The sequence below is a fragment of the Lithobates pipiens genome, unplaced genomic scaffold (genome assembly GCF_037356315.1).
Source record: "Lithobates pipiens isolate NorthernLeopardFrog02 unplaced genomic scaffold, aLitPip1_a1.2 Scaffold_16, whole genome shotgun sequence".
NCBI lineage: Eukaryota > Metazoa > Chordata > Amphibia > Anura > Ranidae > Lithobates > Lithobates pipiens.
This window is the reverse complement of record NW_027507748.1, coordinates 276,644,062-276,661,700: the sequence shown is the minus strand read 5'-3', so window position 1 is coordinate 276,661,700 and position 17,639 is coordinate 276,644,062. Positions and strand designations below refer to the sequence as shown.

Below are 17,639 nucleotides of genomic sequence, written 5' to 3'. Positions count from 1 at the left end.
TAGTTAGTCAGGTTGAAAAAAGACACAAGTCCATCCAGTTCAATCTTAAAGCTTTACAATGTTACAGTGTTACAATAGCAAATATTCATCCGTTGTTGTAACACACCTGGGTGGGCTCCGTTCACATTTTCGTGCACCGAGCCCAGTCTATTTTGATTTCTAATAGAGCCTCCGACTCTAATCAGGTGCTTCAAACCCCCCCCCCCCCATTGTAATTCACGCATGCGCCATCCTGCAAGGGGTCGAACGCATGGATGGAGGGGGGGGGCGACGCTCGTGCGCCCTTAATGGAAAGGCCGCCCCTGTATTTTACAGAAATTGACAGCACTGCAGATTAAAAATGAAAGGACATTTTTAAACATTCAATCACAATATGACTTGTGCAGCATTTGTATACACTATATTATTTATTTGATTTGCTAATTGTTTTCCTATGAAAGTGCAATTACCCTCTAAGTATGTATTTTTAACTCACAAATGTACCTTCTATTGCTCTCAGCCTCCTCCTTATCTTAATATTCCTTTTTTTTCATGCTGATGTGTTTTGACTTCCTGTTAGAGGGTGCCTATGTTTGTTCTCTATTGGCCCCATTGTATGTAGGAACATAGCCACGTTCTCTTGCTTGCTCCCAGGACGTACTATGGACTATGAGATTTGTGGGAGCGGCTGGCTCAGCCTCTCAGCAGCATGCTGAGAGGCTGAGCCAGCTGCCGGTCAGGCATCTGGGTGGATCCCGACATTAAAGTCAGGATTCCTCCACAGTCAGGACTGGCTAAGTGACATCAGTCCACTGTTGGCTGAATCTGGGTCACAGAAGTGCAGAACTATATACACTCCTGTGACTCACAAGAGCAGCAGGGCAATGACATTTATTCTTCTAGGTTTGATTTCATTCAGTGCTAATTACACATTAAAAACAATACTATTTAGATATTACTGTGACTGATAACAAGGGCAAGCTTTTAAACAGCTTTTTCTTCCTTTCACAGCACACAGGATCTGAACTCTGGAAGCACTAGTAGCAGTGCCCTCACATCAATGGCAGCTTATTCCAACCCATCATATTCTGTACCGGTGGAACAATCACAACAACAAAACATGCCTGTAGGATCAACTCTTTATTTTGGGATGAGTACCCAATTCCCTGACCCTATTTTTGTTTTGCGGGTTGAGCAATGCTTTGCTACCCCAACCCCTGATGGTTCTGGTACAATCAAAGTTCAGCTGATTCAAGGAGGGTAAGTCAGAAAAAAATATATCATGGCAGGTTCTAAAGCCTCGTACACACGGTGCGCTTGTTGGACAACCTGAGCGTCAGATTTTTGTCAGAGGGCGTGTGCCAGGATCTTGTTTTGCATACTAACATTACACAAATTGTCGTGCCACCAAATGTAGTGAAGTGCTACGAGGAATTTCAGCTCTTGAGCGCCACCCTTTGGGCCCCTTCTGCTAATTTCGTGTTTGGTGAGCAATGATTCCGAACATACGTGTTTGTACTTTCGACTTTTGTGTGACGGATTTGTGTACTGACTATCCGAAAATCTGACATGGAGCTGTCGTTTGACATAAATTTACTAGCCTGTCGTCCAACATTTGTTGGCTGAAAATTGGAAAACAATTGTTGAAAGGAGCGTACTAACGATAAGAACTTCGAACAACAGTCTGTCATCAACAATCCCCTTCTGATTTTCGTACCGTGTGTACGAGGCTTAAGGCAGACCATTTATAAACACCCAGTTTTTCACATTTATTTGTCCTATTTTTTTCAGCTGTACTACAGGAGAAGTTGGTGTCCAAGTGATAGGAAATGGACAATCCAGTGAGGTCCGTTTCAGCATATCCTCCTTTTCCTTCAAGAATTATGACTCTGTCTACATTTTCTGTAATGCTCGTCTGTGTAACAAAGGATCTGGAACATGCGCATCAGTAAGTGTTCTTACTTACTGTTTTATTATTGATATATTATCACTCAATATCTATTTGACATCAATTTTAAAAATCTGCCTTTCCTTTACTAGTGTAGCGCTAACCCTGTAGGAGACACTTGAGTATTACCCTGACAGTCCTCACTTCTTCACTGGTAGCCAGGTGCACTGTATTTTCTGTAGTTTTATTTTGTAGAAACTTGAATAGGGTACGGGATTTTAGTAGGATACTCCGGAATAAAACTATACACAACTTGAGGACTCTAGCTGATCTAGAATTGAGTAGTAGGTGAAGTCCCTCGCTGGGAGCAGATGGCAGACTTCTATCCTATATAGCAATGTAGAAATCAATAATATGAGCAAAGTCTCTTCTAAAGTAGGACAGGTAGACAGAGCTCTTCAGGTACAAGCCAGTTATGGCAGACTGCTTGGCAGTCCAAAAATACTGAGCAGTAGCATCATTGGTTTGTACTCACTGAAGTTGCAAACAGATCATCTCAATCAGGCACAGCCCCTCCTCAGTCAGCTCTTCAGGAGAACCAGGGCCACTCCTTTACTTTAGCTTCAGGCTCTCAGGTCAACCACCCGAGGCCGCATGGCAGCGAGTACCAGGAGTGGTAAGCCTGCCGCACCCCTGGCTGGGCACTCCATCTGGGCAGGGAAGGATCCAGAGATCACATGTTCTCTGAATATATAGGCCAATCCCAACAGGCCCAGGGGCACCTCCCCTGCAATTGGCTGGGACTACTACATACTCATGCTGCCTATTTGTCTAACTCCCACCCATGTTCCAGAAAGCTCTACTAGTTTCTAGAAGGCCAGGAGGAGTCCAAGCAAACTTAAAATGGGAGACCCGCAAAAATTTATTTTTTAAAAGTCAGCAGCTACAAATACTGCAGCTGCTGACTTTTAAAATAAGGACACTCACCTGTCACAGGGTCCAACGATGTTGGCACCTGAGACCAAACCGTCCCTTGGTCCTTGGATGCTGCCGCCGCCATTTTCGCTATGGGAATCAAGAAATGAAGCCTTGCGGCTTCACTTCCCAGTTCCCTACTGCGCATGCGTGATTCGTGCAGGGCAATCTAAATGGTCCGTGCTGTCTCTGGGACCCATGTGTCCCAGCAGACAGCGCGGCGGGACGGGAAGAGGCATAGACTCCCGTGGGAGTCTATGCCAGGAAGTGAGTACAAATACCTGTCTTAGACAGGTATCTGCACCCCCTTCACCTCTGAAAGTTGCCAAATGTGACACCGGAGGGGGAGGGAGGGTTCCGAAAAGCGGAGGTTCAATTTTTGTGTGAACCTCCGCTTTAACAGCACCTTAACACAGGAGCAGCCCTAACTAATTAATTTTTCTGTTAAGCAGTCCTGCTGAAGATAGATTTAACTCTAGCCCCACCGTTAGGTGGAGGAGCAAATTACACTAGTCTAACTACATCCTAGCATCTAAACTAGGAGGGTGTTACATTAGCAAAATCTTTACATTTTTGTTGTTCCCTGCAGTGCGGATCTTCCCGTGATGTTTCTGAACAGACTCAACAGTTCTCTCTGGGCCCTTTCTCTTTTGTTGGTAAGTATTTCCTTAGTCAAACATACATTAAGGAATACTTTTCTGTTCATTAAAACTTTTTCCAACTTGCCTATTGATGTTCATTATATACAGGGTAGTCTGGACAGGCTCCCTGGAAGCACACTACATACCTTTGCTTCTGACGTTGGAGCTTTACTGACATTTGTTTTTTTTTTTCAAGCCTCTAAGGCAGTGTATTGTCAACTTATGAGCAAAAGGGGGCCTCAATGCAGCCCCTGACATCAGCAATCAGCCACACATAATGTTCAATATATGTAATGCTTGAGAGGACTCTCACCAAATCAAGAAAATGTAGTGACCTTTTTTCCACAGAAACAAAGTTCTGGAAAAAAATCAAGGCAGAACAATATCCTGGTTTAAATGAAAACCCGCATTACAGCCTCATCCTTATGAACAACCAATATGGCTCCTTAAAAGAAAGAGCAGCCAATACTGATACTCTTCTTGCAGAAGATATGGCAACCATGAAAATTATTTTTCCCCAGTCAAGAGGACCAAGGGAATATCGCGTACTGGCTCCAAAAAAAGGCTGCTTCTATAAGCCGACAGGACTAAAATTAAGTCCCAAGGGTTCAGGGGTGACCAAACTGGAGAATTAATTCGCGTTACCCCATGAATAAAGTTACAAACCAGAGAGAGGGAAGCAAGTGGTTGATGAAAAAGACCGATAAGGCCGACATCTGGCCATCGATAGTACTCAAGGCCAGCTTCAATTATAATCCTATCTGTAGGAATTCAAGGATCCTACCTATCACATATTTCCTGGGGTGCCAACCCCTGGATTTACACCAGGAGACATATGCCTTCCAGAATCTTGACTCTGGAGGCCGGCTTCCTAGCATTCACCAAAGTAGAACTACTGAGGATAATCGCCCACGATCTTTCAGAATGTGGGTCTCAATAGTCAAACCGCCAAATTTGGCGTTTGTAAGGTAGGATGGAATACCGGACCTCATGAGAGAAGGTCTGGCCATAGTAGTTGGGTGCAAGGGTCCCCCACCACCATTGTTATGATCTCGGCAAACCAAGATCTCCTGGGCCACAAAAATCACCTCGTCTCCTTCTTGCTTGATCCTGTGAAGAAGGTGCGGAAGCAGTAGAGCAGGAGGGAACGCATAGATCAGTAAAAAACTGATGCCACAGAAAAAATCAAGGCATCTGTTTCGTATGCCATCGGATCCCTTGTCCTTGAAACAAGGTTCCACATCCAGAACTCCCCATCTTCTGGTATATCAACAGAAACATGTCGGGGTGAAAGGCCCATTCTCCCACAAACTATTGTTGGTGAATCAAGTAGTCCGCCTGTCAATTCCTATTCCTTAGGGGTACAACGGATCAAAAAACTCACGGATCGCATCGGTCCTCGGATCATTATTCGGATCAGCAAATAATAATTGAATTTGAGAAAACCTGTGAAAATGCCACCACCATATAGTCCCCACTGTAATATCCACGTCATATCCCCCAATGTAATATTGGCTGAGCATGGATGGGTATGGCTGGGTATTGGCAGGGTAAGTATTGGCAGGGTATTGCAGAATATTGGCAGGGAGAGTATTGGCAGGGTAAGTATTGCAGAGTATTGACAGGGTAAGTATTGCAGAGTATTGACAGGGTAAGTATTGCAGAGTATTGACAGGGTAAGTATTGCAGAGTATTGACAGGGTAAGTATTGCAGAGTATTGACAGGGTAAGTATTGCAGAGTATTGACAGGGTAAGTATTGCAGAGTATTGACAGGGTAAGTATTGCAGAGTATTGACAGGGTAAGTATTGCAGAGTATTAGCAGGGTAAGTATTGCAGAGTATTGGCAGGGTATGTATTGCAGAGTATTGGCAGGGTATTGCTGGGATGTGGCTGGCATCCGATTTCTCCCCTCCACTGTACAGATCAGTACAGAGAGGGGAGAGAGGAACCGGCGTCATCATCACGCTGGTTTGTTTACAGGTGATCGCTCCGTCACGGAGCGATCACATTGTAAACGCCGACGGGTGTACCAAGATGGCCGCCGCTCCGGAACTAGGCGGAAGCTGCGGCCTTTCCTAAAGCCGAGACCGAGAAGCGCTCCGCGGATCGCGGCGTGTGCCTATCCCGGCGGGGTGACCCGTTCGGATAGCGGATTGGTGCCGATCCGTTGCACCTCTACTATTCCTGGAATGAAAATTGCTAATAGGCAAGGAATGTTGTTTTCTGCCAAGATAGAATATGATTCACCTCTTTTTGGGCTGCAAAACTTCTCGTGCCCCCTTGGTGAATGATAAAAAGCTACAGCTGTAACACTGTCAGATTGGATCCTGATAGGACAATTCCGTAGTTTGAGTGCCCAGGCCTCGAGGACCAGGTGTACTGCCCGAATCTCTAGAATATTGATGGACAAGGTCATCACTGATTTGGACCATTTCCTTAGGACAGATGCTTCTTCCAGGATTGCTCCTCAGCCCAGAAGGCTGGCATCTGTTGTTACCACCTTACCTAACTGGTAGAAAGGATTCCTCTTTTTGAAGATTCTTGGATATCAACCACCAATTGGGACACTGACGCACATTAGGGGATAAATGCATTAGGAAGCCCAGAGCTTGGGCCTTCTTGTTCCCAGTTGACAAGATACTGTTTTGCAGCAGTCTTAAATGAAACCACGCATAAGGAACGGCCTTGAAAGAAGCCACCAAATTCATGCAAAGCCAAATAGAAGGATTCTTCTTTGACTTGAGTAACTTAATCAGTTCCCTTACGGAACTGATCCTTTCCTGGGGTAAAAAACATCCTCTTTTGAGCTGTATCAATCATCAGCTCCAAGTACTGCAATCTTCTTGATGGATTTAAGGAGGACTTCTCTAGGTTGAGAATCCTGTGATCCTCTGATATTGTTCCTGCCAGCCCCTTGAAAGCTGTAGAAGCCAAATAACTGTTCACCATAAAAAGGGGAACTGTCCAAGAGCTTTTTGCTTGGTGTTTCGGCTGACCATCTTTCAACCATAGGATTCTATGCACATGTACCAGCCTTAGCATGAGCCGTGAGGCCTGGAAAATAGAATCTTTCATAGCATCAACTGTAAAACAGAACGCTTTTGATATGCCGGCCAAACCCTGGGCCAGCTGATCAGGAATAACTTTGAATACCTCTATAAACTGGTCCTTTAAGGACTGAGTTACTCTGAACTCCAGCACAGGTTTGAATGACTGAACCTGCAAGCGAAATATATATATTTTTTTTAAAGGAACTCCAACATCTTATCTGTTGGACCCTTTAGCATATGATCATTGTCCACTGGACAAGTCAGGTTTTTGTTTACAGAGGATATAGGAGCGCTAATTGCTGGAACACTCCCTAAAACCCTTCTCCATAGAATAAAGTATTGAGAACTTTTTCAGAGGAAAAGAACTGTTTATCTAGGTGCTCTCACTCAGAATACATAAGCTTTCTTAGCCATGAATGGATAGAAAAAAGCATGAACAGATGGGGGGGGGCTTTTAGTGAACCCAAAGCAGAAATGGGCTCATCGACTGACTGCGTTACTGGCAGTAAAAATGTGGAGCGGACCAATTCAGTGAGCGACTGTAAACAACCTTTACTGTGAGCTTGATACTTCGCATCAGGTTTCTTCGGAAGAGGAGACATCAGCCTTTTCCTGGTCCTGGAGAGAAATTCGCTATCTCTCACTCCTTGTTCCTGAGTATGAGGGTCCTGAGCAATGGACGAGGACCTGTTACGCTTAGTCCCACTCTGAGATGCGTTTAAAGCAAACTTACTTCAAGCTTAAAATGTTTGAAGAAAAAACCCTCCTTAGTAATATACACAGGGCCTGCAGTGTTTAAGAGCAGCTGCAATACTTGCCGGGATGGATCTAGGCTTCCGTGTGACTAAATAAGTCTTTCTAGAGCCCTTTATTGAGGTGTTTTTACCCCCCTTCTGCCATAGCCCAATGCACAAAGCAGAGGTACTACCAGAAGGATTGCATATACTGCTTGAGCTACAGTACAGCACAGTTGCTGCTATTAATGCCCAGCCTGATGCAGCAGTAAAAATGTGTCAAAGGAAATGCCTGTGTCACCAAACCTCTTAAAGTGGTTGTAAACCCTTACAACCAACTTTGACCTACAGGTAAGCCTAGATTAAGGCTTACCTGTAGGTCCAAGAAATATCCCTAAACCTACACAGTTTAGGAGATATTTGCCGAAAGTCAGGCACCGCTGTCTACGGCGCATGCGCCGTAGACAGCAGCGCGCAGGCGCACTAAGCCTAAGCCTAATGCCGCGAGTGATGGCTCCCATGCACGGGAGTGACGTCATCGCGGCTTCACCGAATGACAGCGGCAGAGCAGCAAGACCCACCGAGAAGATGGACGCTCCGGACTACAGGGGACAGCGGTGACTTCGCTGGCTCCTGTGTCAGGTAAGTGACACATAATGGACTACTATGTGATGCATAGTATTCCCTTATGCTTTACGTTTGCAGGGAATCAAAGAGGAAGTAAACTCATCAGGGTTTACTTCTTCTTTAACGCCACCTTTTGTTCTTGTATCCCTCCACAGCCTGCAGCAACACAAAATGTGCTTTTAAAACCTTGCCGCCTCGTGTTGGGCGTCAGAGGACACTGATGGGTTTTACTTCCTTTTTTGCTCACTGCTGCAGCCTGCAAATGAAAAGCATAATGGGCTAGTATGCAAATTCCTGCGGCGCACTACAAGTAATTTTTCAGCGGACTACAAGTGAAATATCTCCTAAACGGTGCGCGTTTAGGAGATATTTCCACTACCTATAGGTAAGCCTTATTCTAGGCTTACCTATAGGTAGAAGTCCAAAAAGTGGGTTTACAACCACTTTAAAGGAGACATTCATAATAAAATTTTAAAAAAATTCTAAGAAAACGCCACTTACCTTTCCCGGCGCAGGGTTTTCTGTGGTAAACCAACAGACCCAATCTTCACCCTTCACGGTGGGTTCCGTTAAACCTTCAGGAGCTGGGGATCCTCAGGAAACCCACTATCCTGGACCTGTAACAGCATCACCGCCAGTAAAACTTTATGGCCTTACCACCAAAAAGTACTGGATCCCGGGTTCCAGCTCTCTAAAAAAAGAAGCATTTACAGGTAAAACCTTGTTTCTTCGGATACAAGGCCATCCATTCAATTTGGCCAAAAAAGACACTTTGAATGGATCCGGTCAGCATGGCTAGCCCCGGCAAGGATTGCTCCAAAGGAGCTCAGCACAGCACATCTTCACTCGTGACCAACACCTTAGACACTGGTGAAAAAACTGAGGAACTCTCACCACTGGGAGGGGTTATATAGGGAGTGCACTTTTTCATTTAGGGTGTGCCGATGCCCATCACCTGAAGGTGGCCTATAACCCACATAGTAACTACTATGGCTCTTGTCCCGTGATGTATGATAAGAAAAAACATGTACAATACGTAACTTTACCGGCAGTAGTTTTCTTTCGAATTACATTGACCTAATTCAGGCAAGTATTTGCACCGGTTTCAGTAATATTGCCAACATGGGTGACAAATTCAGGTAGTTAGTCACTTTAAGAACCTTCGATTATGCCAGTGACAGACTTGTAAAGAATTACCAGCAGTTCTCAGATTAGGAAGCTTGTGCTAATTAAGACCAATTCTGAGCTGAAAACAGTAGAACACCAGTACTCAGATTTAAACATGCCAGTGCTGTGAAGCTTCCATGGATGTGGTCAAAAGCCCATATCGTCAAAAGCCCATATTGCATATAAAAAGCAGCTACTGATCCATTTGTCCTTCAACAGCCATGTTGACCTGATGGGGAACTAATCTCTCAGTTCCCCATGAGGCTCCGTCTGCCCAACAAGCTCCTCACCCATGCTCCTGTCAGTGGGATGGAAGCAGTGGCCAGGGTTAGAAGGTATGTGTTGAGGAAGGAGTGTTTAGTATGGATACTCTGACCTCAGTGCTTGGCACTAACTGATTTATGTACCTGTCTTTGACAGGTACATGAATCAGGCATAGGCACCAGCAATTTTATGGGGTGCCCCATTGGAATTCTAAAAGGTGTCTACAACACCTTTTATGTATTCTCCCTAGTGAACATTCACTTTACAAAGGGAATATATAAGAACTGTGTGTATTTTTGTGGAAAATCCCCATTGTCCACACCTATGCTGATTGACATAAACTGGCTAGATTCATAGTGCATTGTAGATACAAGAGGAAGTGTTACTGAAGTAAACACTGGTAGTATGGCAAGAGGTATTACCTGTGTCCCCAAGTAGTAACACCAGGGGTAGTTGAGCCAGGAATATCCGATTTTCTCTTGGGAGATCAGAAATTATTTTTTTCTGCCCATTGGAGCCAATTGGATTTTGCTTTATTGGGTTTTTTTTTTTTTTTAACTAGATGGACTGGTGTCTTTTTTTCACTCTGACTAACTATGTAACTATGTAAGGTACGAAAACTATATTCTCTGGAAAGGCATGAAGCTTTACAAAACATTTGGTGGAGCATTGGATTTCATAACTCTTTTGTAGGAGGTATTTTTTATTAGATACCTTTACATAATAACAAAATTGTCAGTGTTGCTAGTTCAATACAGACAGCAATAATCCACTAAAACCCCAAAAATATATTTTTAAAATTACTTCAAAGTTTGTAGGCAGTTTTTAATGAATAAGGCTGCATTCACACCTGAGTGTAGCAATTTACTGGCGTGTTTATTTGAGAGTTTTTGAGCATTTTTAGAAGTGTATTACAAGTATTTCAGAAGCTTTTTACAAGCGTTTTACCGCTTTAGGCCTTTTTGTTTAGCCAATAGAAAGTGCTAGGGGGAGGAGAGGTGGAGGAAATTATACCGCGTACACACGGCTGGACTTTCCAGCAGAAAAGGCCCGACAGTCTTCCTGACGGACTTTCGAATGAACGGACTTGCCCACACATGAACGGATTAAATCCGTTCAAAAGTCCATTCGTTTTGAACGTGATGACTTAAGACGGGACTAAAAAAGGAAGTTCAATGGCCAGTAGCCAATAGCTTCCCTTGCGTCGTATTTGGTCCGTCAGACCAGCATACAGACGAACAGTTTTCCCTATAGGAATTGAGTCCATCGGACAGATTTGAAACATGTTCTATTTCTAGGTCCGTCTGATTTTTTTTTCAATGAAAAACGATCGGATTAGCCCACACATGATCGGAATGATTCCGTCGGATCTAGTCTGCCGGAAAGTCCGGTCATGTGTACGTGGCATTAGGGGCTGTTTGAGCGGAAAACATGTGACAAAACGCTTGTAAAACACTCATGTCACATATTTTCAGGCATTCCCATTGAAGTCTATTGGGCCCAAAAAGAAGCTCATGTACTTTTTTGAGCGACAGGTGTTTTGCTTCAGGCAACAGAACACTCAGATGTAAACATGGGTCATTAAAATTTATGGGATTTGGCTTGTTGAGCATTTTAGAGCTACAATCTTCAAGCAGATAATCGCTCAGGTGTAAACAGGGCCTTAGACAAGGAATAATGTCACACTGTGGCACGCGGTTTCATGACATTTTATGCAACCAAATAAAGAGCACAGAGTGAGCAGTATGGGTTGTAGCTTTGACGCCATCCATATTTAAAGCAGAGTTCCACCCAAAAATTGAATTCCTGCTTTAAGGGAAGGTGACCCCTGACATGCCAATTTGGCATGCCATTTGTTTGGGGGGAGTGGAAACCCTCAAAAATTAGATTTCCAGCTCCCACTTCTTCCGGGGCTCAGCGGAGCCGGAAGTCAGTTCACCTCTCCCCCCTTCCTCTCGGTAATCATCTGGAACACATCACAGGTCCCAGATGATTGCCTGGCCAGTCACAGCGTGGCTTGCGCATGCACAGTGCGTGTCTGGCTGTGAAGCCATAGCCGGGTGCCCGCAGTGACAATGCCGGCACCGCAGAGAGGAGGGAGAGACGAGCGGGGCTTCGTTCCCCCGCATGGCTGGACCCTGGGACAGGTAAGTGTCCAATTATTAAAAGTCAGCAGCTGCAGTATTTGTAGCTGCTGACTTTAATTTTTTTGTTCTTTTAAGCGGAACTCCGCTTTAAGTCTAATTAGGTCATAGTTAATATAATAAGTCTATAGTACATGACAGACATAGAGTGGCAATGCTAGCATTGCTAAAACTCCTGATGTGTCTCCTGATAGTATGGGCAAGTGTTTTCTTAAGTAAGCTGCTCAGATTCATTTCAATCGTGTTTAAAAAGAACAAAGATTACTCCAAATTAAAAGAATCCAAAAAACAGAACTGCTCAAATGCTCCACTCATCTCTTCTGACCAGGCCCCGGCATATCAGGTGCCAACCAAGGGAGCCCATCCTTGCTCCATGTACTGTAAATATAGCAATCCAAAAGCCATACTCCAATGACACCACTGCGTGGAGTATTTTATTCAGACAAAACATGCTGGAAGTCCCTGTCCTAGAACCACCCCCCTCTAAAGTGTTAGAGGTGGTGGTTCTAGCGCAAATGACCTAATTGCAGAAATATTAGAGACTTTTTTTAAATTGTAGAAATAGGTGTGGTTAGGACAGTGAGGTCTCATACAACACATAAATAAAAAAGGTTTCCGAAAGCTTAAAGGCTCTATGAATTACTGGTGTAATTTAAGAAGAGACTTTGGCATGATACCAGTAAGCGGCAATAAGTGCACCTTCGGTATGTGTCCCTGTAAGCTTGCCAAAGTTTTACAAGTAGTGACATCAACAGAGTGTTACTTTTGACCTTCAAATGTTTACTTCAAGCTCTAAATACTACGCTGTAAGGGGCAATGTTACCCAAGTGATCCTGACAATAGAGGAAGCTTGCCAGCAGCAACTGCCTCTATGGCTGGTTGGTTGAAATGTTGCAGAATCTCCCTCTCCAGTAAGAGAACAGCTATAGAGTGACATCTTGTTGGTCCTTTTTTTTAAGACTCTATGGTTGGCAGGTTGCCATATGTGATATGGCATCAAAAAAGATTGCATTGTTACCAAAGTAAACTTTATTGTCTGACCTGTCAGTTTGAGGCACACAGATTTGAGTTGGTGTAATTATTTACGGAGATCTGTCAAGTTTGCTGCACAACAAGTCAGTACAACAATGTAAAATATTTTCCTGACCACACCTTACTTTGTGTTTTTCAAGAGGTAAACTATCACATACACAATGGTGAATTTAGCATAGAAAACTGTTGGAGGTGGCTTTTCATGACTGCAAATGTAGGGGTCACAAATGCAAAGTAAACCATTGCAAATGTTGGGAAATGAAAGGCAGCTAGGTTTGCACTAAATAGGCCCCTATTCTGTTGATAGCTTTTGTTCTACTATAGCACCCCAAACCCCCTCCCCTCCCAACTCCTGAATGGGCTCTAGCCCCCTCTATTAATGTATGGATACCCAGTAATACTCATCCTTTGCAATAGTTCCATGATAGCCTCTGGTCTTCAGGGTGGAAAATAGGACCCTTAACAGTGGCCATGTCCTCCCATGAAGGTTATGTGGACACTTTCTGATTACAGTGCAGCCATGCTGATATTAGATAGAAGGGCTGAAATAAGATTGGTGCAGAAAATGACATGAAAAGTGGCTTTAGAACACCAGTCATCACAACCAGAACTGCTGAGGAGGAAGATCGTAGCGCAGAGGATTAGCTGCATATTACTGTGTGTTGAAATGTTTAATTTTTAGGTAAAAGTTAGAGATTGTGAGCAGGGTAGGCAACAGCTTTGTTATTTTTAGTGTGACTGATGTTAGGTTTTTAGGATAATCTAGTTCCTAGTTGCTCTGAATTGTGCGAGCACCAGCATGGGTAAAAATATTTTATTATTTTGTCTTTAGATACCCAGGATAGTTCTGCTGTCTCCCACAAAGGTAAGAGAAACTACTTGAAAATATGCTTTCTGAAAAATTCTAACTTTGTTGTAGACTTTAAGACACACACGATTTTTAAACAATTAACGTAAATACATTTAGAGACCCACCCTCTATCTATGTAATATTTTGGTTTGACATTGCATTCATAGTTGTGAAGGCAATAGGGTTTTGTTTTTCTCTGCAATCGGGTAAAAGTAATTCCAGTACCACCCCCAGCCGCCCCTTTACCACTTCATTACACTTTTACCCTCTTTCTGCCCAGGCCAATTATTAGCATTCAGAGCTATCACAATTTGGGTACAGTGTTGCATGACTGCACAATTGTCTTTTGGTGGTGTTTAATCACCACTGGGTTTTATATTTTTTGCGAAATAAGCAAAAAAAAAAAAAAGACTGAAAATGTTTCCTTCGTTTCTGCTATCCAATTTTGCAAATAAATAATTGTTTTTAATAAATTTAGGCCAAAATGTATTCTGCTACATTTCATTGGTGAAAATAACCCAAATCAGTGCATATTATTTAGTCTGTAGGAAAGTTGAGTTCACAAACCATGGGATATATCTGAAAATTGATGAATCCTGATGTACTGTACTGATCTCATTTATTGAGGCCCAACAATGTCAGGACAGTAGACAGTTTAAGGTATTTAGTAAGAGGCATGGTGGGTTTTTTGAAATTGTAATTTTTTATATATAATTTTTTGGAGCGTGAGGAAATTAAAAACAATTCACATCTTTTTTTATTTTATTTTTTTTGTACATACTATCACCAGTGCAGTACAGTGTCCTCATATAACTGGTGTAGCAGTGATGAGGAACACTGACTGGTGACAATATGACAATATTTTTTTTTTAACATAATGTGACCAGAGCAATATAATGTAATTGTACTACTCTGGGGAAGTGATCAAGATTTTTTTAGTTTTTTTTTTTTACACATTATGATTGCTTATAGTAGTGAATTTCATTGCTATAAGCATTTTACTGAATTAAACTGATTCATTCAGTTTGTTTTGTTGTGATTGGCCAGAGCTAATCACATGGTACAGATGGGCTGTGATTGGCTCTGTCTGTGCCATGTGATCACATTGATGAATCACAGCCAATTAAACAATTGTGCACAATGGATGGTATGAAAGGAAGCCATCTATTTTTTACAACTGTCATGTGATCTGCTGTGATTGGTCACATGGTACCAGCAGCAATCCGGTACACTGATGCCAGTGACATATCGCTCCGCTGTATCAATCAAGCTCTGTGTCTGTCTGAAGGTATTCTCTCCCCTCTCAAACTTGGCTGGGAGCAATGAGAGCGATTGGCTCCTGCTGCTGTCAGTTAAATCCAATAACCTTTGCAACCACTTTAAAGTTCCACTGAAAAAATATCCTTATTCTCCAAAAATAATCCATATACATCCACTGCTTAATGGGACTGTAATCTATTTTACATGAAATTTGTTTTTTACTGTGTTTTTCTGCCTCCCTGTAACCTCCTTGAGCTTTCAAACGTATAATTTTCTTCTCAAGGTTTGTTTGGAATGAACAGTACATGTTAGTTACAGTCATGTGCACTGCTCATGGTGTCCGTTTATGAAGCAGTGATCAGCGGCGATCCCCAGGATCGCCGCTGATCACAGTCCATAAACAGTTTACGAAACAGAGATAATGGGGTGAGAAGTGTTTGAACATGTTCTCCTGCCGATGATCACACACTGAGAATCTTCATGGACTGACACAGTAACGGCCAGTTTATGAAGCTGCGATCTCAGCAATTCACTGATGATCTGAGTCAGAATTCACACTCCCCGATTCACCAGCTCAGAGATGGAGAATGGGGGAGTGAAGAGAGAATCTTGGGGACCCCCCCAACACTGTAACCATGTCCCCCTGTCATATTTATGTGTATGTGTGTGTATATATATATATATATATATATATATATATATATATATATATGTGTGTGTGCATATACATGTATATATAATGTGTGTGTGTGTATACATGTATATTATGTAGGGGGACTCGTTATTTTTTTAACATTAACCACGCTGTCTGTCAGTGTATTGAGCGGTGATAATTTATCACTGCTTAATAAACTGACATCTTGGTGTTTCTGTGAATTTCTGGTACTGTACTCTTGTAAAGTCTCACGAGATTCCAGTATCAGGGGCCTTCTCCACTGTTGGAAGCGTTTGTAGATCACTCCTCCAATCGAATCGATCTACTATGCTTCATAAACTGGCACACAGAGGATGCCGGAGAATGAAGCAATGAATAGATGAACGGACACCTATGTACACAATAAATGCCATAATATTTACACTGACAGATCTGCAGGAGACATGCATGATACCAGTGATCTACTGATCACTGGTGCAATGCTTTACGGGCTCCAAATAAAGAAATAAATGCACATTGTTTTACCTGCAAAAAATGTGCATATATTTTTTTTTTAAGTGAACTTATGCATTCAGTGGATATGTAATAGATCTAGAGTTTGTAGGGATGTTAAAGTGTATCTATAGGCAAAATATATATTTTGTCACTAGAAAATAAGGACAAATTCAAACTTTTTGAGTTGTCCCCAGAAGACGAGGTAAGGGGCAATCTGTCTGAAGCTAACCATACACTATACAATCTGATTATACAATCTGCTTTTTATCTGCCAGTAACTATGTCGTCCAAGGACCTGCCTGATTTTCTTTTACGCTCTTGTTGCATCTCTGGGAAAGGAAATTTCTCCAGTGGTACACCAACACCAAAAAATAATCTGGTGGGGTTTTTAACCTTTCCCTACTCTATCCAAAACAAATAAAAATTGGCTATATAGATACACTTGAAGTAAAAGACTGGGGGGCTTTTTTGACTTTGAAAGTCCATGTGACCAGGTTCTCCTATTTTTTTTTTTCTCTTCTTTTAATTGAATGGGGCTTCGCTAGAGTCCCAAAACAAGTAACGCGTAATGCAGATTTCTACAGAAGTATTGAGAACACTTGTACATAAAATGTCTAGATTTGTCTAAACTCCATGATTTGGTTGACAATATCCTTCTGTCTGCAGGTCTGTCTCTAACCATACTCATGGCTAGCCTTCTGACAACTTGGATACTGCTTATGTCTGAGTTTTGAGTACTAGAATACTGGGTTGCCAAGAAGAGGGTCCATTTTCTTTTTCCTGAACCAGCTGATCATTTGCACAGCCCCATGAGGTTGCCTTCTACATTTTGTAGGCTCTGATGCAACATTATATGTATGAGATAAAACTGTATTTATTGTTCTGCTGTGAGCAAATAAAAGGATGTCACAAGGCTTCAAAAAAGGCCATAGTCATGTATACAACATTTATAATATATACCTTGCATGTAAATAAATGTAATTTAAATCTTTTTCATGGAAAATTGGCAAGATCATATTCCAAGGATATGTTTTTAATATACTGTATATTATTATCAATACACATGAATGTATATGCCATAATTTGTTATCCTTAAAATTTGATGTCAAAGATTCACCTTGCTTTATGACACAGTAAGGCCCCATTCACACCTACAAAATGCTTGAGGGGAAAAAATCCATTATTCTTTATGGAGATGGTTCACATCTCCACTCCAAGTCACCTGAAGCCCAACGCCTGAAGCTCAAACAAGTTCTGGATCCTTTTTTGTCACTCGAATCGGGCAGATTTGGCCATTTTTGGAGCAGAAAGCAGATGACAAAATCTAAAAACATAGCAACAAATGATGAAACAGATGATCGTTTTTCCTACTGGCTGATAAAAAACAACAAAGCTCAAAAACGCTGGAAAACACTGCATGGAAACGTGCAAAAACGCTACACTCAGGTGTGAATAGGGTCTAAGTGCTGATGTTTTTGCGGTCTACTAGCTTACATATTTTAATTTATTTAGTTTTTTTTTAATGTAAAAAATGTTTTCTGTTAATCCCTTACAGCACTCTAGGCTGTTTAACAATGAGGCCCCCCCAAAAATATCATCATTTTAAAACACTTGGCCTGTGCACATAGCAACACATTGTTTCATGCTAGCAGTTCCCCAAATGGTAGTATTGGAGAGGTTGCAGGCTAGTGTAATTATTATACCTTCAATGTAGATAAGTATGTTGCTATATCTGAAAATGTAAAGTAGAGAAAGAGCGCACTAACCTTGTGAAATATGACACAGATTTATTAGTGAAACACAATAAAATTGCACTTTTTACTGTTCTGAAGAAAGAAGTGTGTATCAGTGGCTCAGTGGAACCCTTCTTTTTCA

The 17,639-nt window shown here is 42.2% G+C and overlaps 1 protein-coding gene across 1 annotated transcript in view; it reads left to right on the top strand.

The window, feature by feature from the left end:
• LOC143982593 (uromodulin-like) overlaps nucleotides 1-16,755 on the top strand; it is a 38,749-nt gene extending 21,994 nt beyond the window's left edge. The window contains exons 7-11 of the mRNA XM_077481455.1: nucleotides 991-1,239; nucleotides 1,771-1,927; nucleotides 3,432-3,498; nucleotides 13,337-13,369; nucleotides 16,431-16,755. Of these exons, the coding sequence (XP_077337581.1) occupies nucleotides 991-1,239; nucleotides 1,771-1,927; nucleotides 3,432-3,498; nucleotides 13,337-13,369; nucleotides 16,431-16,498 (574 nt within the window). The 3' untranslated portion in view covers nucleotides 16,499-16,755. The remainder of the gene's footprint in view (nucleotides 1-990; nucleotides 1,240-1,770; nucleotides 1,928-3,431; nucleotides 3,499-13,336; nucleotides 13,370-16,430) is intronic.
• Nucleotides 16,756-17,639: the final 884 nt, after the last annotated feature.